The following is a 23,831-nucleotide window of genomic DNA, read 5'->3' as shown; positions in this document are numbered from 1 at the left end:
TAGCCACTCTTAAATAGCTGTAGCAGGAGGAAAAGGGCAAGCCTTCCCAGGTGGTGGGCCTCTCCCTTGTGGCATGGGTTCAAGCAGATAGAAAGTCTGCTAATTGGTTCATCACAGTGCTGTTTGCTGGTCAAGCACAAAGAATCAGACACCACATCCTACAAAAGTCCTAGGTAACTGGGGGCTGGAGCGATAGCACGGTGGGTAGGGCGTTTGCCTTGCACGCGGCCAACCTGGGTTCAATCCCTGGCATCCCATATGGTCTCCCAAGCACTGCCAGGTGCTTGTGCACAGCTGGGTGTGACCCAAAAAAAAGTCTTAGGTAACTCGGCAATCTGAAGTGATGGTGTTAAATGATGTTAAACAGGCAATATATTAAAATGGTTCCCAGAATGTAGCCTTGTGTTGGATGTGGCTCACACAAGGATTCAAGCATGAGCACCTAAGGTGACAGAGACTACCCAGCCAGCTCCCCCGCCTAAAGGAATGGACTCAGGAAAGAAGCAAATAAATCTTTATTTCCACAACACAACCCATCTTCCCTTTTTCCTCAAACATAAAACTGGGCCTTGCTGCCAAAGCTCGCAGGTGACAGAAAGGCAAGGGGTTTCCTAGAAAAATAGATTATACCCAAGGTTCTCCCCGGGTCCCAAGCTCCAGTCAGGGGTAAAGCAGATAAGAGGACTAGGGACCTGCAGAGAGGTGGCACAAGGGAAGGAGCCTGGCAGAGGCCTGGGGCAGGCATGAGCTTAGCTCTTAGGAGTACTGGAAAAGAGGAGGGGGAGAAAATAACTTATTGGGCGATGACACAGGGTATAGTTTCAATCGTGCTGACCCTTCCAGATCTCTCCCGGAAACCAAGTCCTGGCCGGTCTATGGAGGTAGAAATTGGGGGATGGAAGGCAAGTTTTAGAGTCCCTCCTTCCCGCAGAGGAGACGTTTTCTTAGAACCCAGCTCTACCCTTGGGCCCAGCCTGCTCCCTTGAAAAGCCCTTTTTAGTTGGAATTTGCATCTGAAAATGACCTTTCAGAAACCTCAGGTCGGAAGAGATGAATGGGAGCAGGCATGGATCTTGCCCCTGAATCCTCCAGCCTCAGAACTACGCAAAGATTTTCAAGAGTGGTGGGAGGAGTAGGAACTGCTGGATTCACCAAGTGCCCTCATCCCTTACTTGGACCCCTAGGTGGACAGAAGAGGGGACAGGGAACAGGCAGGCAGCTGTTCTCAGGGACCCATGCAGACGTGTTGGACAGACAGGGGTGGTGAGAGGGCTGAGCTGGAGGTGGCTTTGGGCTCCTAGAGGGAAGCTAGGCGCCTGGGGTAGAGGGAGCGGGGAGCAAAATGCAATGACAGGCAGGGGGTTGAGTCCCCTGCCCCCAATATTCGGGCCACCCTCCAGCACCACCCGCCCCCCAAGTGAAGTGCTGACCCGAGGGGCCCCCGCGGGTGGCAAGTGGGTCAAGGGCAGAGCTTAATGCGGGTACCCTTGGCGAGCACCCGGAAGAAAGGGAAGACACGCTCGCCCAGGAAGGCGGCCGAGAAGGTGTGTACGTGCGCCAGTGTCTCAGCATTGTAGAAGCCCAGGCGGCCGGCCTCATAGTCCAGGTAGACACCGAAGCGCCGCGGCTTCTCGCTGGGGCTCAGCAGCGTCTGCTCGGTGGAGCTCTGCGCCTGGTAGCGTTTGCCGTGGGTGCCCACACACCACACCTCCCGCTGGAGCAGCGGTGGGGGCAGGTGCAGCCGGCGGCGCCGGTGGTGGTGGTGATGGTGGTGGTGCTGATGGTGCTGGTGGTGGCGCGAGGACGAGCCGGCGTCACTGCTGCCCACCGATGAACCCCCAGAGGAGCCCAGCTTCTCCTTGTGGTGGGTGGACTCGCGGGCAGCACCAACTGCCCAGCCGCGGCGCCCGCCCACCTCTACCTCCCAGTAGTGGCGGCCTGAGCGGAAGCCCTGCGCCCCCAGCACGCAGCAGTCAGCCGAGAAGCACTTGGGATGGTCCGGGAGCTCCTGCCGCCTCTCGGCCAGGCGGACACCCCGGCGATCGGGGGACAGCAGCAGAGCTGGGTGGGCCGTGTCGGGGTCCAGTGTCAGGTCCACTTGGTGTGGGGAAGGTGGGGACACAAAGGTGCCAAGGCTGGAACTGGTTGCCATCAGCAGCCAACTCCGAAGTGGGGGCCCTCCACCCACTTGGGCCAGCTTGCCCCCATCCTGCCTGTCCAGTCCGAACTATGTGTGTGGGGAAACAATCTTTGCGCTGCCCTCCCCCAGTTTAAACTCCCTCAGCCCCATCCAGTCATCCCAGGTCAGTTCTTCTGGCCCTGACTCCTCACACATCTGCACCCTGCTATGCCCCCCACAGACATGCAGATAGCTCCTGCTTTCCCCAGGGTGGCCCACTGCCCTCAGCTCCCCTTCTCTGCTTCGGGACCAGAAAGGCCAGGTGACTGCCTACCTCGGGCTGCCTGACAGAACATCCGGCTCATCTTCCTCACAATGGCGTCTGTCAGGAAGTCATGGCTATGGGGCTGACATGGGTCCGGAGCCCAGGCCTCAGGAGGCTGCCGCTGCACCTCTTCGCACCTGGAGGAAGGGGACCGGGTCGAGGGGTGGGGAACAGAGCAGCCCCGGAGGGAAGAAAAAAGCTGAGGTGGGGCTCGCAGCAGAAAATGGGGTCTTGGGGAAGGAAGGAAAACGAGGAGAGCCCAGGAAGGCGGGGACGGAGGGAACCAGGTGCCACTGAGTCATGGAGCAGAAAGAGTAGGAACACACCTATTGAAAGTCTCCTTGATGTCCTGCAAATAAGGAGGAGAAAAAGAAAGTCAGCTACACTGTGATTCCAGTCCAAAAAAAAAAAAAAAGGACAATTTGGGGAGGGAGAAACTCCCCTCACACATAAAACCCTCAATAAACATGCCTCATCTCAGTCATCCCTACCCTTGGCATGCCTACCTCATCCAGCTAAGACCCCCTTCATTTGTGGGTTTTTGAGTCCCAAAACTGTCCATGACTACCCACTTCTCTTGACATCCCCCCATCAGAGATTTTTTTCCCCTCTCATTCAAAACCCTCCTCAGGGGCAGAACAATCAGGCGCACTCCAACAGCCATTCATTCGCTCTAGCTCTGGTTGCAAAAACACCTTTGGGGGCCTGAGAGCACAGCGGGGAAGGTGCTTGCTTGGCTTGCACGAGGCCAATCCAATACCCCTTAGGGTCCCAGGAGTGATCCCTGAGCACAGAGCTTCTATATAGTGCTCGTCTTCTATATAGTTTGATCCCTAGCATCCTAAAGGGTCCCCCACCAGCAGGACCAGCACCGCCAGGAGTGACCCCGGAGCTGAGGACAGGTCTCAAGCCTGAGCACCACTGGGAGCGGCCCCCACATGAAAAAGCACCTCAGGGTCTTCAAGTTCTGACTGTGGGGTGCTTCCCCACGAGAGGTGGGGCCATTTGGCAAGCACTGACAGACCAGGCCACCGTGCAGAGGGGGCAAGGAGCCATCTCACCTGTAGCAGCCGCAGGCCCCCCTGCTGGCTCCGCTCCTGGGCCTCAGCCAGCAGGCGGCTCAGCTGGGCAGCCTGCTCAGTCAGGCGGCTGGCGGCTGCCCCTGCGCGCCCCAGCTGGGCTTCGTGCATGTCCCGGAGCCGCCGCTCCAGCCCGGCCTGCTCTTCAGCCAGGAACCGTGTCAGCCGCCCAAACTCCGAGGCCACTGCTGCCAGCTCGGACTTCATCTGGCTCTGGGAAGATGCAAAGGTATGTGGGTAGCACCTCGACACACAAAAAGCACAAACCTCCAAGGTGGCAATTGCTGCCATCTCAACACAGGTGAAGGAGACAGATGGTCCCCCCAGTTCAGACCTGGGAACAGACAAGGCACCTCAAAAGCCTTTCGAGGCAGCCACTCATCACCCGCCTGAGCACACTCATCCCCCAAACTCAAGACCTTGGCATCCAGCACTTCCAACCTTAAACTTCTAAACTGAACCACCCCCACTTGTCACTGAATCTCCCTGCACTCCCTTTGCAATGTTGTATGCACTCTGCAGTCCCCCCAACCTTTTTTTTGGGGGGGGGGGCTTGTGGTGACCACATCTTGTTTGCAGAACTTACTCCTGGTCTGCACTCAGGGATCACTCCTGGCAGGCTTGGGGGGACCCTACGGGGTGCCATGGATAGAACCTGGACTGGTCACATGCAAGGCAAGCGCCCTCTCCACTAGACTATCCCTCTGTCCCCTACTTTGCAATCTGTCTTTTAATGGTTTACTCCCTACCAACCCCCACTGCACCAGGGGACTCCCACTAACACCAATTGTGCCTAAGCCCTTGGGCCCCCAATACTCCACAGACCCCCAAACACAGAGGTAAATATTTGGTTGCAATCTTTTGGAAGCAAAGAACAAATTTAAATCATGATACGGGGCTCAGAGTGGCAGAACAGCAGTTCGGGTGTTTATCTTGCATACGGCCAATCTGGGTTTGATTCCCAGCATCCCATATCGTTCCCTGAGCACTGCCACAAGGAACTCTGAATGCAGAGCCAGGAGTAACCCCCTGAGCATCACTGGGTGTGACCTAAAAAGCCAAAAACAAATAAATAGGATCATAACATGAAGGTGGGCTGGAGATACAGGGAGGGAGTTGGCCTTGCACACAGCTGACTGCCTGGCCCAAAATCAAAACAAAGAAACAAAAATACACAAAGGGCGGGGCCAGAGCGATAGCACGGTGGGTAGGGCGTTTGCCTTGCACGCGGCCGACCTGGGTTCGATCCCCGGCATCCCATATGGTCCCTCAAGCACTGCCAGGAGTAATTCCTGAGTGCAAAGCCAGGAGTAACCCCTGAGCATCGCTGGGTGTGACCCAAAAAGAAAAAAAAATACACAAAGGGCTCTAACAATGCAATGCCACTCATGCCACCGAAGGCCCTGGGAAGGTGGCTCCATCATCCACTAGAATCACAGTGATAGTACAGAGGGTAAAGACCATGCCTGATATGTGGTGGCCCTGATACCATCCCTAGCAATGAATATGTTTCCATGAGGAGCATCGGGAGTGATCCCTCAGCATGGAAACAAAACAAACAAAAATGCCACGTAGGTTAGGAGGTAATGTTTTGCCTTGAAAAGCCAAATAATATGCTACAATTTAAGGGCCAAGAGGCACAATCGATCTTTTGTTAAGTAGGGAGTTCGACTTCCACCAAGTCAGAGAGATAGTCCAGTGTGGAGGGCAATGGCCTTGCACCATGCAACCCCACTCAATCCCCAGGCCCCTGAGCCGTGCCAGCAATGATCCCTGAGTGTAAAACCAGGAATTATGTGAGCCCTGCGCACCACCAGCTGTGGCCCACAAATCAAAAACAATAAAGCCAAATTCCCAGAGGGACTAGTGCAACTGTGCAAAGGGCAGGGCATTTTTCCCAGGTTGCATCTTCAGCATCCCATAGGGTCCTCCGAGCCCACCAGGAGTGATCCCTGAGCACAGAACCAGGAGTCAGTCCTTAGCACTGTCAGGTGTGGCCCAAACACCAGAAAAGAATAAAAACTTCCTAGAAGACCCTCTGTGCCCTGGAAGGTGTTCACTTCTCTGCACCAGCTGGCATTTCTCCTGAGCCTGCCCTGACCACAGTGCCAGCCTGTCCCATGAGGCCCGTCACCCACCTTCAGCTCTGTCACCCGTCGCTCCTCCTTGGCCTTCAGCTTCTGCACTGCTTCCAGGTGCTTCCTCAGTGGCTCCACATGCCCCTGCAGTTTGGCCTAAAGAAAGGGCAAAGGGGAAAGGGCTGGACCAGTCCACCTCCCCAGCAGGGGGCAGTGTGGTACAAAGTCCACTTCCAGTCTCAAGCACCAAATAAACAGTGGGGTACAAAGTCCACTTCAGGTCTCAGCCCTGGTAACTCTCTTCCTTTTGTGTTCAGGATCTGGAGGTTAAAAGGCCTCCAACAAACCCTGGCCTTCACCCAAACAGACACCCCGAGGGGCCGGGGCCATAGCACAGCATGCAGAACATGTACCTTGCACATAGCTGACCCGGTTTGATGCCCCCACTTACTCCCAAGCACCTCCAGAAGTGATCCCTGAGCACAGGGCCAGGAGTAACCTGAGTACTGCTGGGTAAGGATCCAAAACCAAAATACACCCCCCCAAAAAAAGAACGTTCCAGCCTGGGGCCTGGAGAGCAAGAACAGCAGCTGAAAAGCAACTTGCCTTTCAGCAGTTGACCTGGATTTGATTCCAGACACTCGAGGGTCCCCCGAGCAGCCAGAAGTGATGCCTGAGAAGCAAGTCCTGAGCAGCACTGGGTGTGGCCCCAAAATCAAAATAAAACAAAAAAAGTCTGCCTGTGTTTCACCCTCCATCAGTACTAACCAATTTTCATTACTCTCATCTTCTAAAATACTCTAATGAAAATCCTTCAGTGGAGGTCAAGAGCCAGTGCAGGAGTTACCGCACTGCCCTGAATGCAGGTGAACTGCTCTGAGTCCTGGAACCACACCTGTTCCCAAAGCAAGCCTTGAGCAGAGTCAGGTGAGGAGCCACAACTGAAAGCGGGGAAAACCCTTCGTTGGCCCTCCACTACTCGGAGACTAAGGGGCTCTCCCTGAGCCCTGCCAGGCCCGCGCTGCTCGTCTGACTTCTAGCCTCCTCTCCTACATCTCCCCCTTCTACAGATTTCATTACTTGGTTCTTATTTGTTGTTGTGGGTGCTCAGGCCTGACTCCCGGCTCTGCACCCAGAGACCACTCCTGGCAGTATTTGGGGGACTGTAGGGGGGTGCCGGGGATCAAACTTGGATCAGTGTGGTCTGTCCTGCAGTACTATCTCTCTGGTACCTAGATTCTTATTTTAAGTACAGAGTACTACTTGTTTTTCTCTAAGCATAATGCCACACCTTTATCCAGAACGTTCCCTATGCTGGGATCTGAGCTGATAGTACAGCAGGTAGGGAGCTTGCCTTGCATGCCACCAATCCAGGTTCGATCCCTGGCCCACACCTGGTCCCACCAGGAGTGATCCCTGAGTGCAGAGCCAGGAGTCTACCCTGAGTACTGCCAGGTATGGAGCAAAAGTCAGGAAGGAAAAAGAGCGTGGGGATTGGAGTGATAGCACAGGGGGCAAGGCATTTGCCTTGTATGCGGCCGACCCGGGTTCATCCCATATGGTCCCCGAGCACCACCAGAGTAATTCCTGAGTGCATGAGCCAGGAATAAACCCTGTGCATCGCCAGGTGTGACCCAAAAAGGAAAAAAAAAAAAAAAAGAAAAAAGAGAGAAAGAAAAAAGAGCGAGCAGGGGAGGAGGGAGGAGAGAGGAGAGAGAGGGAGAGAGGAAACCAAAACTGACTCAAAAGTTTCTGTTTCACTTAATTTGGGGGGCTTTGGGATCACCCCTGAGGGTGCTCAGAGGCTGCTCACAGCAATATACTTGGGGGTTGCTCCCGTCAGCACTCGGAGATCCAACTAGAGCCGGCTACAGGTCTAGCAAACAGACACCTTCACGCCTAGATGGGTCTTTCCAGCCCACAAGGTTGTTTGAAATGAAAAAGCCCAAGACAAAAGCTAAGAATAATGCCTAGGGCACCTTGTAAGTGCAATATTCATTTTGCACTGTGGGGAAAATTGTACTTAAAGACATCCATAGACGTGCCCAGGTAAGTATAGAACCAGGGAGTCTGACTTGAAAGTCTCTCTTCTAGGTGGGAGCAATGGTCCAGAAAGTAGGGCACTCACCTTGCAGGCGGCAGACCCTGAATTCAATCTTAGGCATCCCGTATGGTCCCCTAAGCACCACCAGGAGTAACCCCTGAGCAATGCCAAGTGTGTCCCCCAAAACAACAGCAACAGAACAAAAGGCTTTCCTTCTGGGATCAGAGTAGGGCACTTGCCTTGCACAAAGTCAACCAGCCCTGCCAAGAAGGATCCCCGAGTGCAGACCTAGGAGTAAGTCCTGAGCAGAGCTGGGTGTGGCCCAAAACAAAAACAAAAACTCCCATCTAAGGCTGGAAGGTAGAAGGTAGGGCACTGGCTGTCAACCTGGGTTCGATCCCCAGAACCACATACAGTCCCCTGAGCCCCTTCAGGACTGATCCCTGAGTGCAGAGCTGGGACTAAGCTCTGAGCACTGCCAGGTGTGAAACTGAAACTGAAACTATCCCCCACTACTCCCTCTCCCTTTTACTCTGAATTCAGGGAAAACTCGAAAGTCCTGATCAATGCATCAAACTGGAGCCCAGATTCACCAAAAAAGTTCGCAGGAGAGAATCAAGGCATCCCAGGGACAAGCGGGGAGCCCACTTGTGGGCAAATGCAGACAGCCGCTGACCTGGGTTTGATCTGCTCCCCGAGCACGTCCAAAAGTATTTCCTGAGTGCAGAGCAACGAGTGATCCCAGGAGTCACCCCAGGAACACCGCAGGATATAACTCAAAAAGCAAAAGAGGAAAACGAAATGCAGGCAGCTGCAAGCTCTTTGTCCTCGCGCCCCCACTTCTCACCATCACTGGGGCGCTCTGGCAAGCAGACACTCCAGGCTCACCGCAGCCCGGGGCGACGGTAGCTGGCCCGGCCGGGCAGGCACCCCGCCGGGTGTCAGGCCCTGGCCGGCTGCGGCTCCGTCCAAAGCGGCCCAAAGCCGGGGCAGACGCCGTCCTGCCGCTCACCTTGTACTCCTGCACCACCTCCTCCAGCGGCACGACGCTGTGCTGCTTGTGCGCGCGGGACTCCCGGCACACCACGCAGATGGCCTCCTCGTCCACCTCGCAGAAGAGCTTCAGGGCCTCCTGGTGCTTGGGGCAGACGCCCTGCTCGGAGGCGCGGCTCGGCCGGCCGCCGGGGCTCGGGTGCATTTGGCGGATGACCTGCACCATGTTGGCCAGCTGCAAGTTGGGGCGGAAGCTGCGGCGCGGGAAGCTCTTGCGGCACTGCGGGCAGGTGAAGCAGCGGCGCGGCGCGGCGGCGGGCGGCGGCGGCGGCGGCAGCGGCGTGGCCGGCGCCAGCTCCTCGTCCTCGTCCTCGTCCAGCACCTCCTCCTCCTCCTCGTCGTCCGGCAGCTCCTCGTCCATGCCGCCCAGGTAGTAGTCCAGCTCCTCCTCGTCGTCCTCCTCCTCCTCCCACACGTAGTCCATGTGGTCCCAGCCCGCGCCGCCGAGCCCGCCGGTCCAGAACACGCCCTCCTCCTCCTCCTCCTCCGCCTCCTCGTCCATGTCGCCCTCGTAGTCCTCGTCGCGCATCGGCGTGTCCCAGCCGCCGCCGCCCGCGCCCACCGCCTCCACCTCCTCCTCCTCTTCCTCCTCCTCGGCCTCCTCCTCCTCCTCGCGCTCCAGCTCGTCGCGCTCCTCCTCCTCGTCCTCCTCCTCCTCGCCGCCCCACAGCTGGGTCACGCACACGCGGCAGAAGTTGTGGCCGCAGCCGATGGACACGGGGTCGGTGAAGTAGTCCAGGCAGATGGCGCAAACCGCCTCCTCCTGCAGGGTCTGCACCGGGTTGGGTGCCATGGCAACGGCGGCCATCTTACTCCGGGCCGCCCGGCCGGGCCGGCGGGGCGGCGGGGCGGGGGAGGGCGGCCCGCGGCGGCGGCCCGGCGACCCCGCCCCACCCGCGGCCCGGCCTCGCCACACCTCGGCCGCGAGCCGCAGCCCCGGCGCCGGCCGCCGCCCGCCCCTCCGGTCTCGCGCCCTGCCCCGCGCCGAGGCCGAGGCGCGCGGCGCTGCCACGGGGCCGGCGCCCGGAGCGCGACCCCGCGAAGACACGAAGCCGGCGAGGGCCTGGGTGCGAATCCGCCCCTCAGCGCGCCCCGGGCCGCCTCAGGAAGCCCCCCGCCCTTCCGCACTTCCCGGCTCCGCCTGCCGACTTCCGGCCGGCGCCGCGGCGCTTCCGGCGCGCCGAGCTCCCGCGGCCGTCGCCCCGCCCCGGGACACCGGAAGCGATCCGGAGACGCTCTAGCCACGCCGCGGAGCACCGAGTGGGAGGTCCTGGGGTGACCACGTGTCTGGGGGGCGACGTAGCGGCCGCGCAGGCGTCCCGAGGCGCCTCCTCGTCGGGGAGACTCTGGGGGCCCGCCTGCGGGGAGCGGCCTGGCGCGTCCTACCGAGGACGCCGCTCTCAGAAGCCGAGGGGTGCGGGGAGCCGCGGGCGCTTCCGGCCCAGGATGGGGCTCGGTTGTCGCGGGGCGCCCTGCAGCAACGGCGGAGCGGGGGCGGGTCGTGGTCCGAAGGAGGCGGTGTAGGGCCCGGGGGCTTCCCCGCCCACCCCGAGCGCAGTCCGCTGACACCCACGTTCTGCAGCTTCCCCCTCGGGTGCCGTAGCAGTCACATGCACGAACACTTCTCCCCTCGGGAACGCGAGCCGCCGGGCGCCAGGCCCCCCCGCCCTCGGGGGAAGGTGCCGTGTCCGCAGTAGCGTCCTGCCCCTGCGTGGACCCCAGGGCACGAGCTCGGTGTTCGGCGCAGACTGCGGCTGAGGACCACCGCCCGCGGGGCCTTGCCACGTCGCTCTGCAGCCCGCCGGCGTTAAGATCAGCAGCAGGATTCTCGGGCTCCGGGTTCAGACGGCAGCAGTTTGCCTGGCACGCGGCCGGCCCGGTTCGACCCGCGACATCCCAGACGGTCCCCGCGCACCGCCAGGAGCAACCCCTGAGCACCGCCGGGTTGTGACGCGAAAAATAAAAAGTTCCGTGGGTTAAGAACTTTTTCTGTACACGTCTTTCTGTATATTTTTTAAAATAATCTTTAAAGGGACTATTAAAGGATCTTCAAAAAGAAAACCCTTCCCCCCTCCGAGTGCCAGGACTCAGTCCCCCTGTGCGGGTCCGGCGGCGCGCGCGGGACTCGCTTTACCCCTCTGGGGCCGCCGTGGAGCGCCGGGCTCGGGCCCCCAGCCTGTCCGGGACGCAGGACTGAGCCGACGAAGCTGCTGCTGTGCTGCCCAGGGCAGTTCTGCCAGATCACTGGCAGGTGCAAAGTACAAGATTTCGTTCGCGATGTTTTTAAAAATAAAAAAACTGTTGCGGGGAGCCAACCGGGATAGGAACCCTAGTTCACGCGGACTCCGGGGGGATTCTCTGGCTGGACCGTAGAGTTTCCCCGGCTGTTCGGCGCGGCGCGGTCCACTCGGGGTGGGGGATGGGCTTTGGGGTTGGCCCAGACCCCTCAGGTCCCGGTTGCGCGCCCGGACCGTGGTGCGCAGCGTTGGTCAGAGGCAGCGCGATTCGCCCCAGACGCAGCCGGGAGCGACGCTAACGCGGCCGTCGCTCCCGTGGCGGCGCTGGCGGCGTTCTGGGTCGGAAGCGGCGCTAACGCGGCCGTCGCTCCCGTGGCAGCGTTCTGGGTCGGCTCCGCAGCACTCTGGCCGTGGCGGTTTCCGTAGTGTAGTGGTTATCACGTTCGCCTCACACGCGAAAGGTCCCCGGTTCGAAACCGGGCGGAAACAACTGCGCGTTTACTTTTGGGGCCACACCGGGTGACGTTGAGGGATCACCCCGCGGGTTCCGGGGAGTCGTGTGGGAACCGAGGTCAGACCTACGGCTGCGCTAGTCTCCTTAGCGCATTTCTTCTTTGTTTTCCACGAGCGCGTGGTGTCTCGTGTCCGTGCCTGTCGCCTCCTCTCTGGTGCCCTGGGGACCTGTCGCGCGTGCAGGCAGGACTTGCGGGTGCGTGTCTGTCTGGGCCCGTTTGCGGGGAGCGCAGGCACGGGCACCCCTCAGTGCTGGCGCTGCAAAGTGGGGACTCTTCCCCCACGCTCGGCTCAGGGGTCGCGAACAGGCCCCCGGCGCCCTGTCCCCCGCCGGGACTGGACAGAGCCTGTCCACAGGAGGTGCTGCTGGTGACCGCGCCCTGCCCCGCGGAGACCCGGCCCAGGCTGCCCTGCCCTCCTGCAGGCCTGCTCCCTAGGGACAGAGCCCCGAGCTACCCGTGTGCCCGGCTAGCTCAGTCGGTAGAGCATGAGACTCTTAATCTCAGGGTCGTGGGTTCGAGCCCCACGTTGGGCGCTACCTTTTGGACATGCACACAATGGAAGCAAATTTTGGGGCGCAGAAATCCTAGCCAGCTACCACCCTGACACCCAGAGGCATCGGCTCCCCATCTGTAGGTGGCCTTTGGGCTGGAGACCAAGGCGCGGGGCACAGAGTTAGGAGCCGGCGCCCCCTCCCCGTATTCCTCTCTCCGCTCCAGGGCACCCCGCCCGGTGCTGGGCCCGCTGCACCCCCGCCCATGGCAGTTCAGAGAAGGCGCGCAGAGGCCGGCCAGGGACTGGGAGCCACTGTCCCATCTCGCCGCCAGCAGGCCCACCCAAGCTAGCTGGTGGGCCCTTGCCATTCTGCGTGCATAAATGCTTGTCTATTCTCTAACTTGTTTTTTTCTTCCTTCTTTCTTTTCCTTTCCTTTTCACCTCGTTTTTCTTCTTTCCTTTCGTTTTTTTCTCCCTTACTTTCTTTTTCTTTCCTTATTTTTCTTTCCTTTCTTTCATTCTTTCTTTTCCTTTCTTTTTTCTTACTTTTTTCTCTTTTTTCTTTCCTTTTCTTTTTTCTTTCTTACGTTCTTTTCCTTTCAGTCTTTTCTTATTTTCTCTTCCTTCTTCATTAATTTTTCTCCTTACTTCCTTACTCCTTTTACTTTTTTCTCTTGTTTTTTCCCTTTTCTTTTTCTCTTATTTTTTCTTTTCTTCAATCTTTATTATCTCTTTCCTTTTATTCTTTTTTCTTTTATCTTACTTTTTCTTTTTCTTTTTTTCTTCTTTTTCTCTCTTACTTTCTGTTTATCTTTCCTTCTTTTCTCATTTTCTCTCCTTGCTTCCTTTGTTTTTCTCTTTTCCTTCTTCCTTCCATTACTGTATTTTAATTTTTTCTTTGCACCCCACCTTCTCTGAACCTGAAACCATTCTTAAAATACTGCCTCTGTCCCTGACGGTATGACTATGTGGCCGGGGCTTTTTACCATTCCAGCAAGCCAGCCAAGATGGAGCTTTGTAGCTAGGACGGAGTTGTCAGAGGGCTGGACTCACTCCCATGGAACTCGATTATGATTCCTGAGCAGAAGTGAGCCCCTGGGAAGCTTAGCCCAGGATGGGGCAGAAAGAACAGAGCCAATCCAGATGGGATGGGACTGGCACAGTGGAAAATTAATAGAGCACAGGAAATGTGTAGATTTGTAGCTTGGAAGCAGTGCAATTTATGGGCAGTTTCAGTTTAAGATCATTTAATCCCCAACATCAGAGACTTCATGGAGTGGGGGCTGGATGCGGGGTGGAGGGAAGGAAAGAGAAGTGAGTTTAGGAATGAGATCTAGTTACAAGACCTCTTCTATTCAAATTATTTATGTTTTCTGTTTCCAATACCCTTGGAGGGGAGTTCACATCCAGAAGTGCTCAGGGATCAATTCAGAAGACCATGTGAAATGTGAGGATGCAACCCGGGTTGTTTGCGTGCAAGGAAAGCGACCTGTATTATCACTCCAGCCCGATATTACAAATTTTTTACTTTTTTTTTTCTAAAATCACCATGATATGGTGACCAAATTTTCCTACCCTGTCCATGGTAGGATTTTGTGGCTAAACTATTCCACCACCACATCCCCTACCACACCATCTTCACCACATTGTTTCTAGGTCCCTCCATCACCTGCTGCCCCCCAACAGAATATTTCTTTCTGGCAGAATTCTAGAAAAAGTGTGTGTGCGTGTGTGTGTGTGTGTGTGTGTGTGTGTGTGTGTGCTGGGGGTGGGGATGCAGGAGCCTTGCCGTGTTGGTTTTGAGACTCCAGCAGGCCACAGGACCCAAATTCCTTGCTCCAACTCTAGTTCCCGATCAGCAGGATCTTCAGGGGATCCAATCCACCTGAATTTTACTACCATCCTGTCCCATGCAGTGGATACTATATTTGGGGAGAGAGCAATAGGACAGCGGGTAGGGTATTTGCCTTACACACAGCCACCTTGGACTCAATCCCAGGCATCCATATGGTCCCCTGAGCACAGCCACGACTTCTCCATCCAAAACCTCCAGAATTTCTCCAAAGGCATCCCAGAGGGGAGTCACATACGACCTTCCCTGGAGTCTCCACCAGCCCAGGTTGCAGAGGTACCTGTCTGAGGACAGCCCTTTATAAGAGACACTTTTTCTTCCTCATAAAAGTAATGAAAAAGATTCAGGGAATGGGGACTCACATGGTGAATGGTGCTGAGAAATAAATAGGTAACAATCTCTGGTCATCAGTACTCAAAGCCTTAAACAATGCCTTTTGACTTAAAGATTCTGCCAGGAAACTGCCAGGAAAAGTACAGGGAGGGTTGGGGGGTGGCTTTGGAAGGAGGGGGTACCCTGGTGATGGGTGTGGCATTGGTATTATACACGATAAACCATTATTAACAGCATTAAAAGCCACTGAATCTCAATTTAAAAAATATTCTGCCAAGAAGAAAAAAAAAGAACAGAAAACAAAAAAAAGGGGGTTTTTTGATATTGCAGCAGGTGTGGTGCTGCCTTGCACGCGGCTGACCCAGCTAAATCCCTGACAGCACATAGAGTCCCCCAAGCACCTCCAGGAGTGATCCCTGAGTGTAAAGTCAAGAGAAAACCCAGAGTGCTACCGGGATGTGACCCCCAAATAAGCAAACAAAAGGGAAAAAAGGGATGTATCTGAGTGACAGAATGTATGTTTTGCACACATGATGTCCTGGATTCAGTTCTGTCATATGCACACAAATAGGGAAAATGATGCCTGCAGGTGTATGCTTCTAACACCACTATGCATGTATACAAAGTCTCCGATACTATTAAAAGTGATGTTGGCTAATACAGATGACACAGCATTCATATCTAGTTCAGTAAAACATATGTATAAGGTTATTCCAAGTGAAAAACAGATAGTTATGCATGAGAAATATTGGAAATTGGCCAGAGCGATAGTGCAGCAGGTAAGGCACTAGCCTTCACATAATGGACCCAGGTTTGATTCTCGGCATCATATAGGGTGCCTTAAGCACTGCAAATCATGATTCCTGAGTGTAGAGTCAGGAGTAATCCCTGAGCACTGTCTGGTATGGCCCAAATAGGGGAAAAAAATCAAAATCAAAAGTCCCATGGTGGGCTGGAGCAATAGTACAGTGGGCAGGGCGTTTGCCTTGCATGCTGCCAACCAGGGTTCGACTCCCAGCATCCCATATGGTCCTCTGAGCACCACCAGGGGTGATTCCTGAGTGCAGAGCCAGGAGTAAAACCCCTCTGCATTGCCAGGTGTGACCCAAAAAGAAAAGAAAGTCCCATGGTGTCTCTTTTACTTGACATTTTGGTAAGGATACAGTCAAATCTCATACACGTTAAAGTGCATTTTGCCGAGTGAGAAAGAGAGGTACAGACATAGGATGACTGCACTCATTTGTGGAATATAAAATAACAAAATATGAGACTGACACCCAAGGACAGTAGACACAAAGGTCAGGAATATTGCCCCATAATTGGAAGCCTGCCTCATGAGAAGGCAGCTGGAATAGAGAAAGGATTACTAAATCAATGATGGTTGGAGGAATCGTTCGGGATGGGAGATGTGTGCTGAAAGTAGATAAAGGACCAAACTTGATGGCCTCTCAGTAGCTATATTGCAAATCATAATGCCCAAAAGTAGAGAAAGAGCATGGGGGGAAATTGTCTGCCATAGAGGCAGGGGGAGGGTTGAAAGGGGGCGGGTATATTGGGACATTGGTGGTGGAGAATGTGCACTGGTGGAGGGATGGGTGTTCGATCATTGTATTACTGAAACTCAAACATGAAAGGTTTGTAACCTTAGCTCATGGCGATTCAATTTTTTAAAAAAACTAAAGAAAGCCATAGAGAAGAAGATGAAAAATAGTGCATTTTGCAGATCCTGCCTCAAGCACAAATTATGCGAAAAAATAAACCCTCTATATTTGATCCTCGGAAAAGAGAAATAATGGAATGGTTTTCCATCCCCAAGCCACTTAAGTCAGTTACCTTTTGCCTTCCCCACCGTTTTTCATTCACTCACTTTAAAAAACAAAAAGCAAATGCACGATCTTTCTAGAGCTCATTTTCTTTTCTCCCTCTTCTCTCTCCTTCCTCTCATATTTTGTAAATAAAATTTCTTGACAATGAAACTCAAATACAAAATAAAATTTGGTGCCATATATTTTAGATGCCAGAGACGAAAACTTATGTATGTCCAGGAAATTCGGCATTATATTGTATTAAATAATTTGAACATCTTTGTTTATTTTAAAGCAATCCCAAGATGACTTTTATTGATTTATTTTCTGACTATTTAAGGGTTGTTGGAGCAAGGAGTGGGAAGTAAATTGGTCATTTTGCTCTGAGGCTGGGAGGGTGGGAGGGAAACTGAGGACTTTGGTGGGGGGAAGGTCACATTTGTGGTGGAATTGGTGCTCCAACATTGTAGGACTGAAACAATTCCAACTATGAACAAATTTGTTTAAGTCACGGTGACTTAGTAAAAAATAAATTTTACGTTAAAGTTTTAAAAAATTCTCTAGTTGTACGTGAGGATCGCAGGACCTAGTAACGGGCTGGACTGGACTCCGCAGTTTGATTGACACTAGGTCCAGCAGTTGGAGAAAGGTCTTGGCCCTGGGCTGGAGAGCCTGGGGAGTGGGCCACGCCTCCGAACCTCAGCCTGAAGGATCCGGCGCAGCGGCTTCGGGCGTTTCCGTAGTGTAGTGGTTATCACGTTCGCCTAACACGCGAAAGGTCCCCGGTTCGAAACCGGGCGGAAACAGGAGTTGTTGTTTTCTTTAACGGTCGCTTATGTCATGTGACTCGGATAACGACTCCCTTCTCTTGCACACGTGCTTCTGCAGTTTTTCTTTTCCGGCCCCAGTTTTTGGAAGAGTGTCTGGGGATTGGCTCGGTAGGAATGAAACCCTGTCATTGACTCTAGTGTAATCCACGGTGCCTAAATTTAAACTGAAAAAAAAAGGGGGGAGTTGGGTGATGGCGCAAGGGCAAGGCCTCACCTGCACCAGCCCACCTGGGCCACCCCGACATCCCATGTGGTCCCCCAGCCCCCCAGAGCGCCAGGAATAAACCCTGAGCACCGCCGGGGTGGGCCCCCAAATAAAAAACAATAAAAAAAAAAAAAAGAAAGGTAGCACGATCCCAGCATCCCATATGGTCCCCCCAGCACCACCAAGAATTCCTGAGTGCAGAGACAGCAGTAACCCCTGAGCACCGCCGGGGGTGGCCCCCAAACCAACATACATACATACATACATACATACATACATACATACATACATACAAAATAATCTCTTTTTCGGGCCCCTGCTAAAGTTCAACGTTAACTTATCACTTTCCCTGCCCTGGGATGCAGGGGGAATGTTGCAAAACCTCCAACAACTTTTTTTAATGAAGGAAAAGAACAGATTTGGACACCAGGTTAATTCTCGAGTGCAGAGCCAGGAGCACCGCTGGGTGTGACTCAAAACACAAAAGAAGAAAATTTGCTAGCTTTGTGGGGCGGGACTTGGGGAGCACAGTGCTGAGAGAAGCGAGTCAGAAGGTGGAACAAGCGTAGAAGGATCTCTCCCTATACGGAAAATAAAGAAACATAGCAGGAAGATAAAAGGCCCCAAAGCAGCAGAAACGGAAACAATGGGACGCTTGGAGTGGACACTGATGAAATGTTCTATGGACGAAATGCCACTATGAGCCCTTTTGTTGTTGTTGTTTTTTGAGGGGGTTACTCTTGGCTCTGCATTGAGGAATTACTCCTGGTGGTGCTTGGGGGGACCCTACGGAATGCCGGATATCAAGCCCAGGTCCACTGCACACAAGGCAAGAGCCCTATAAGCTATACTATCTCTCTGGCCCCCTCTAAATGTTTTGTAAACCACCAGGTCTCAAATCAAACTTTTAAAAATTTGTTAGCAGTTCTATAAGGAAAACTCTATTTGTAATTTTTAAGTTTGTCATTTTAAGGTGAAATTTAAGGTCTGTGTATACAGCATTGAAAACCTTTTAATTTTATTCTAGAACCATGATTTACAAAGTTATTTACTTATTTTTTTATCTGGGGGCCACACTTGGCCATGCTCAGGAGTTACTCCTGACCCTGTACTCAGGAATCACCCCTGGTGGTGCTTGGGGAACGGTATGGGATGCTACAGATTGAACCTGTGTTGGTCGTCTGCAAGGCAGATGCCCTACCGACTGTATTATCTTTCCAGGCCCTGAATTACAAAGTAATTGACAGCTGATATTTTGACATATAATGTTCTGCACCAGTCACACCACCAGTATCAACCTCCCTCCACAGTGTTCCCAAGTTCCCTCCTTCCCCGACGCCTTGACGGGCACATTTCAAAGTTTGGTGGTTGTATTTTGGACCTCATGTTTTCAGTGTTGTTGAGCCTGTGGATTGTATATAGGGTGATACCACCACCCCCCCATTACCAATATACTTGAGGCCCTGGTCTCTGCTCTTCGGTTACTTCCCTTTCTTTTCTTTTTGCCATCGATTTCTTTCCTTCTTACTCATTCTCCTCCCTGTGCTCTGGGGTCAAGGGTGTTCTAGGCATACCCCTACATTGCACTCCCTGGTCCAGTTGTGCTCTGTACCGCAGAGAAGCAAGGCCATCCTGTGTCTGTCCTCTGGCTTGCTTCATTCAGTCAGCAGCATGGTCTTTAGTTCCATCTGGGCTGAAGCGAATTGCATGATTTTTACAATGAGGTCGTGTTCTCGAAATTCTTGCAGCTGTGTAGGGTTGCATGGTATAGCACACTGACTGTTAGTCACACAAGCATAATGCCTCCTCCATATTCAGACGCCTCCTCCTAGAGGCCCTTCAGTAGGAATCTTCTCAAATGACTGCAGAGCAGGTTTCCCAAAATATCCCAGGATTCTGACCTCATTGGGACTGACATGGAATAGAGGAGCGGGTCATTCTGGGTCATCTTTTTTTGCAGCCATCTGCCAGGCTGCTCTCAATACCACTTTTTCTTCCTCCTTAATTCATGCACAAAATACCAGAATCCTTTAGCTTAAAGGTTCACATTCACAACATTCCTGAATCCTTTAGTTTAAGAGCCCAAGTCCCTATAGAAAATTTCCTTAAACTAAAGTGGCCTGGTTTGTTTGTTTCGTTGTTGTTTTGACCTACACCCAGTAATGCTCAGGTACCAGAACTCCTGGTTCTATCACTCAAGAATCACTCCTGATGATATTCAGGGTACCATCTGGGATGGCAGGTATTGAACCCAGCTCAGTCACGTGCAAGGCGGGCACATTATCCACTGGACTACCATCACCCCAGCCCAAAAGTGGTCTCATATAAAGAAAAATGAAGGAATAAATCAAGGAATTGAAGAAAGTTGCACCATCTCTCCTAATGCTACAATAGGCCCTGGGAAAATGGCTTTATACACTCTAGTCAATGGAAAAGAGAGACTGGTAAAGAAAGAGATAGTACTGGAGTATTTTTAGACCAGTTAGAAAATAGCTACGAAAATATTAAACCAGGAGTATCCGTGCAACCCCAATCATGGCAACAGCTATCAACATCAACAGTGAAAGGAAGAGAAAGGGGGAGAAGGTTTTTCTTTAAAAAAATAAATAATACGCTTGGTGGGGCTGGAGTGATAGAACAGTGGGGAGGGCACTTGCCTTGCACACACCCAGGCCAGGTTTGATCCCCTATCCCATATGGTTCCTGGAGCCCTGCCAGACGGGATCTGTGAGTGCGGATCCAAGAGTAAACCTTAAGCACAGCTGAGGTGACCACAAGACAAACAAAGGAAGAAATTATCAAGTAGGCGTTTTCTTTGGGGCGGGGTGTGGGGCGGGCACACTTGGTCCTGCAAGGCAAGTGCCCTACTTGCTGTGCTATTGCTCCAGTCCCCCTTGTGTATATTTTTAAATTTATTAATTGTTGTTATTAAGGCACCGTGGTTTACAATGTTTTTTGCAGTGCAGGTCTTCAGACACACAGTGTTCCAGCACGCCAGTCCCACCACCACTGTCAACTTCCCTCCAAGAGCGTCCCAGGCCCCACCCAATCTTGTATATTTGAAGCAATTTTTTAAAAGTTTTTATAGTAAACCACATCAATTTGTAATTATCCCACCCCCCCAAAAAAAAAAATCCACCTATGTAGTGGTGTGGTATAGACATATACAGCTACACATGTGTATACATATATACATCTACATAGGTAAACTACACAGCGAACAGTTCTGCAAACATGAGATCTAAGTCGTAATAAACTTCAAAATACGCCTGCCCAGAAGGCAGACTAGGCGGTGGGCAACGTAGGGACAGGGGTGGTGCGAAGAGGGCACTGGTATAAGTGAACTGTTGCAACATTGTATTCCTGAAGCCCTGTACTACAAATTACTTAAAAATATGTAAATATTTAAATATTTTAAAATACACTTAATTTTTCTCCTTATACCTTATATAAACACTGTGGTTTGTTTACTAAGTCGCTTACAAATTATTTTGTAAGTTTGTCAGTCACGTTGCCTTAACACTGAATTAAAGAGAACAGAAACACACACAAAAAAGGCCTAAATATGTTGCATACGGGCAATATGCTAGAACAAAGATTCGTTTGTCTCTTTAGCTCCAGGAGAGTCAGCGGCGGATCCTGAACAAGCGGCAGAAATTTGAGGAAAACGGTTAACGCGCGCCCAACGTGGGGCTCGAACCCACGACCCTGAGATTAAGAGTCTCATGCTCTACCGACTGAGCTAGCCGGGCGCCATGGCCGGGGTTCTCCAGAACTCTTACTTCAAGGCGAGGCTGAGTTTTGCATATTCATCTAGGCCGAGGTCCCTGTGGGTCCGGCTGTCCCTGGGTGGGTCCAGGCCGGCCCAGCCCAGCGGGCCCGCCCCCTCCTCCTCCTCCCTCGGGGCAGGCGGCCCGGGAGGCGCCCGCAGCCGCACGCTTCTCGGCGGGCTTCCCGGGGGCTAGGCCGCAGAGCCGCCCCGGCCCGCCCCGGCCCGCCTCGGCCGCTGCCAGCACCGCGCCGCTTCCGGCCTCAGGTTGCCCTGGAAACGCGACCAGCGAAAAAAAAAAAGAGAAAAGCAAGCGCGCGCAGGCCGCGCTGGAGATGCCGGGGATCGAACCCGGGGCCTCATACATGCAAAGCATGCGCTCTACCACTGAGCTACATCCCCGCCTGCTGCCCGGGCCGCGCGCGGCTCTCTTGGCGCTGGCGCGGCGCGGACGCGGGGCGCAGTGCAGCGGAGCTGCAAGCCGCGAGCGGCGCCCACCGCGCCCGCAGCTGCCCGCGCCGGGACCGGGCCGGGACAGAGCCCGGCGGGCAGCAGTGCGGAGGGACGGGGGCGTCTGCGGCGGGCACGGCGCCCACCCGGCATCCTCCACCCAGAACTTCCAGAATTGCGTCATTGATCTTTGGGATGGGGCAGAGGCTGCGAGGCAACTTTCCGCTGCAAGAGCTGGGAGTTATCTTCAGACCTTTCCATTTTTTTTACATTTTTATTAAGACACTGTGATTTACCAAGTTGTTCACAATAGAGCTGCTTCAGGCAATATGCAATGTTTCAACACCAATCCCACCACCAGTCTCCCCTTCCCTTCACCAGTGTCCCTAGTTTCCCTCCTTCCCACCCCCCTCCCCGAGCCAGCTTACCCCCACTTAACTGGCATATGTAAAAGTTATATAATACTGCTTGCTCCTACCAAAGTTAAAGGTATGACCCGTGGAATGATCAGAAAACCAATAAAAGCCCATTTGGGACGACTGATTGCTATCCGAGTAATTTATACATAAATAAATTCAAATAATTTAATATAATAGAATGCCGGTTCCCATTTACATACGTAGGGTTCAACTCTGACATCTAAAATGCATGTATTCCATTTTAGTTTGTACTTGAATCTTGTTTTTGTGGAAATATCCCTGTCATACATAAAACTTTTTTCAATTTTTATTTTTAAAATTCCCTGCTAGTATAGTTTAGAGGTTACAGGAGATAGGTCAAAGCCAGAAATGTAAAATTTAGTGCAGGAGTAGCGCGGGGCCAGTTAGGTCCCAGCCGGCTGGTCCATATGGTTCCCTGCCCCTCCAGGAGTGAGGGTCCAGCCAGAAAGAACAAAACAACAAACAAACAAAAGAAGTGCAGGATCAAAGGCTGGAGGTCGAGTCTTTCTATTGTGTTGCAAGAATAACAAAAAGGTTGTGAGAATTTAAAAAAAAAGTGTGTGGAAAGGATTTGGAGGAGAAAGATTGACCACAGAGGAGAGTGGAGATCTAAATGGAGGCAGCGGAAAGGAAAGATGAGTGAGACCTTTAGGTTTTTGAGACTTCACTTTTTATTTTTAAATGATTTCTTGCTTGGTTTGGGGCCACACTCAGCAGCACTCAGGGCTTACTCCTGAGTTGCGCTAAGGGTTACTCCTGGCAGGCTTGAGAGAAGATATGGGATCCCAAGAATCGACCCTGGATTGGCCACCTACAAAGCAAACAGCCTACCCACTGTGCTATCTCTCTGGCCCCGACAGGCACATTGTAAATTTTAGTGGTTGTAGAGGGGAGTGGAAGGACAGCAGATAAGGTACTTACCTTGCACGTGGCTGTCCTGGGTTTGGTCCCTAGCATCGCTTTTGGTCCCGTGAACATTTGCAGGTGTGGCCTCCAAAACAAACAAAAAGTTTAGTGTTTGTAGTTTGGATCTCATGACTTTTCAGGGGTGTTGACTCTGGTTTGAGCCTAAAGCTGACTGGACCACTCCTTCCAGATGGCTGGTATAGCTGAGGCCTTTGACCCTAATTTCTTTCCTTCTCTGGCCTTCTCCCTCTACTCTGGGATCAAGGGTGACCTAGGCTCTACCCTCTGCATTATTGCTCTGGCCCACAGACTGTATTTTTTATTCAGGACGGTGGCAGCCTTTCTTTCAAACAGAAGGATTTGAGCAGAAGAGCTTTGGTTTAACACCTTAACAAGTTGAATGTGTTGGCTGGACATGGAAGATCGAACAGGGGAGAAGAGAGGATTCACCAGATACTTGGAGGTGATGCAGTGGAGGGGGTGAGAGGAAGAAGATGCTGGGTGGGGGTGTCACACTTGTTTTCCCTTTGGAGTCACAAAGGACACCCTGGTTTTGCATTGAGTAGCTGGAAAGGGGATGGTATTGTTATTCCATGTTGGGGGAGTCCTCATGGAATGCTCCTTGGCTCTAAGAAAGGACAGGGCCTGAAGAGACAGTACAGTGGATAAAGTGCTTGCCTTGCATGCAGCTAATCTGGCTTCGATCCCCAGCATCCCATATGATCCTGAGCCCACCAGGAGTGGTCCGTGCAGAGCCAGGAGTAAGTAGGTGTGGCCAAGCAACTAAAGAAGGACCAAAGTCTGAAATCTCCAGGCTTTCTCAGAGTTGGGATGTGCAAACTCCCCCCACTCCCCAATACTCCTGGAAGCACTGGCAGTCACCCCCATGAACCAACCCAGCGCCACTATCTAAGCTCTACTACCAGCCTTGCTTCAGAGACCCATAAATAAATCTCTAAAGAGATCAAAAGCTGCAGTTAATCTTGGACCCGTGCATGGCTGAACAGACCAGGGTAAGTCGGAGAGGGTAGGTTGGCCTGGTGCCCACCCAAACAGAGCCCCCAGCAGCTGCTTGCTTCCACAATCCAAAATCGCAGCTATATCCCCGACCTTACTCCACTGTCTCAGGATGCACCTCACCAAGATATAATCTGCTGAAAATTCAGGTATGCAGGTTTTGTGACAGAAATCTCCAGGCTTTCTCGGGGTTGGGGTGGGCTACCGCCCCCATCACCCTGTACCTCTGGAAGCCTCAACAGTCACACCCACATTCCAAAGCTTCCACCCAATTGAAATGC

At 53.0% G+C, this 23,831-nt stretch overlaps 1 protein-coding gene and 5 non-coding genes across 6 annotated transcripts; 3 read left to right on the top strand and 3 right to left on the bottom strand.

The window, feature by feature from the left end:
- Positions 1-497: 497 nt before the first annotated feature.
- TRIM41 (tripartite motif containing 41) lies at positions 498-9,589 on the bottom strand. Its single transcript, XM_004615364.2, has 6 exons — positions 8,658-9,589; positions 5,662-5,757; positions 3,506-3,736; positions 2,771-2,793; positions 2,454-2,581; positions 498-2,097 (listed from the first exon to the last, which is right to left on the bottom strand). Exons 1-6 carry the CDS (start codon positions 9,504-9,506, stop codon positions 1,460-1,462), a joined length of 1,965 nt encoding a protein of 654 aa, XP_004615421.2. The 5' UTR covers positions 9,507-9,589; the 3' UTR covers positions 498-1,459.
- Positions 9,590-11,351: 1,762 nt separating this feature from the next.
- Positions 11,352-11,424, top strand: TRNAV-CAC (transfer RNA valine (anticodon CAC)). The gene has a single exon. It is a non-coding gene; the product is annotated as a tRNA-Val (tRNA).
- Positions 11,425-11,910: 486 nt separating this feature from the next.
- On the top strand, positions 11,911-11,983 carry TRNAK-CUU (transfer RNA lysine (anticodon CUU)). The gene has a single exon. It is a non-coding gene; the product is annotated as a tRNA-Lys (tRNA).
- Positions 11,984-16,666: 4,683 nt separating this feature from the next.
- On the top strand, positions 16,667-16,739 carry TRNAV-AAC (transfer RNA valine (anticodon AAC)). The gene has a single exon. It is a non-coding gene; the product is annotated as a tRNA-Val (tRNA).
- Positions 16,740-20,647: 3,908 nt separating this feature from the next.
- TRNAK-CUU (transfer RNA lysine (anticodon CUU)) lies at positions 20,648-20,720 on the bottom strand. Its single transcript has one exon. It is a non-coding gene; the product is annotated as a tRNA-Lys (tRNA).
- Positions 20,721-21,067: 347 nt separating this feature from the next.
- Positions 21,068-21,139, bottom strand: TRNAA-UGC (transfer RNA alanine (anticodon UGC)). Its single transcript has one exon. It is a non-coding gene; the product is annotated as a tRNA-Ala (tRNA).
- Positions 21,140-23,831: the final 2,692 nt, after the last annotated feature.

Source organism: Sorex araneus, chromosome 2 (genome assembly GCF_027595985.1).
Source record: "Sorex araneus isolate mSorAra2 chromosome 2, mSorAra2.pri, whole genome shotgun sequence".
NCBI classification, from domain to species: Eukaryota; Metazoa; Chordata; class Mammalia; order Eulipotyphla; family Soricidae; genus Sorex; species Sorex araneus.
The sequence above is the reverse complement of the archived record's forward strand: the minus strand, read 5'-3'. Positions and strand labels throughout refer to the sequence as shown.

Coding starts and splice junctions, on each gene's coding strand:
- TRIM41 (XM_004615364.2), bottom strand. CDS start 9,506: ATGGCCGCCGTTGCCATGGCACCCAACCCGGTGCAGACCCTGCAGGAG. Junction 2,794..3,505: donor GGGGCCTGCGGCTGCTACAG/GTGAGATGGCTC, acceptor CCTTATTTGCAG/GACATCAAGGAGACTTTCAA. Junction 2,582..2,770: donor ATCAAGGAGACTTTCAATAG/GTGTGTTCCTAC, acceptor CCCTTCCTCCAG/GTGCGAAGAGGTGCAGCGGC.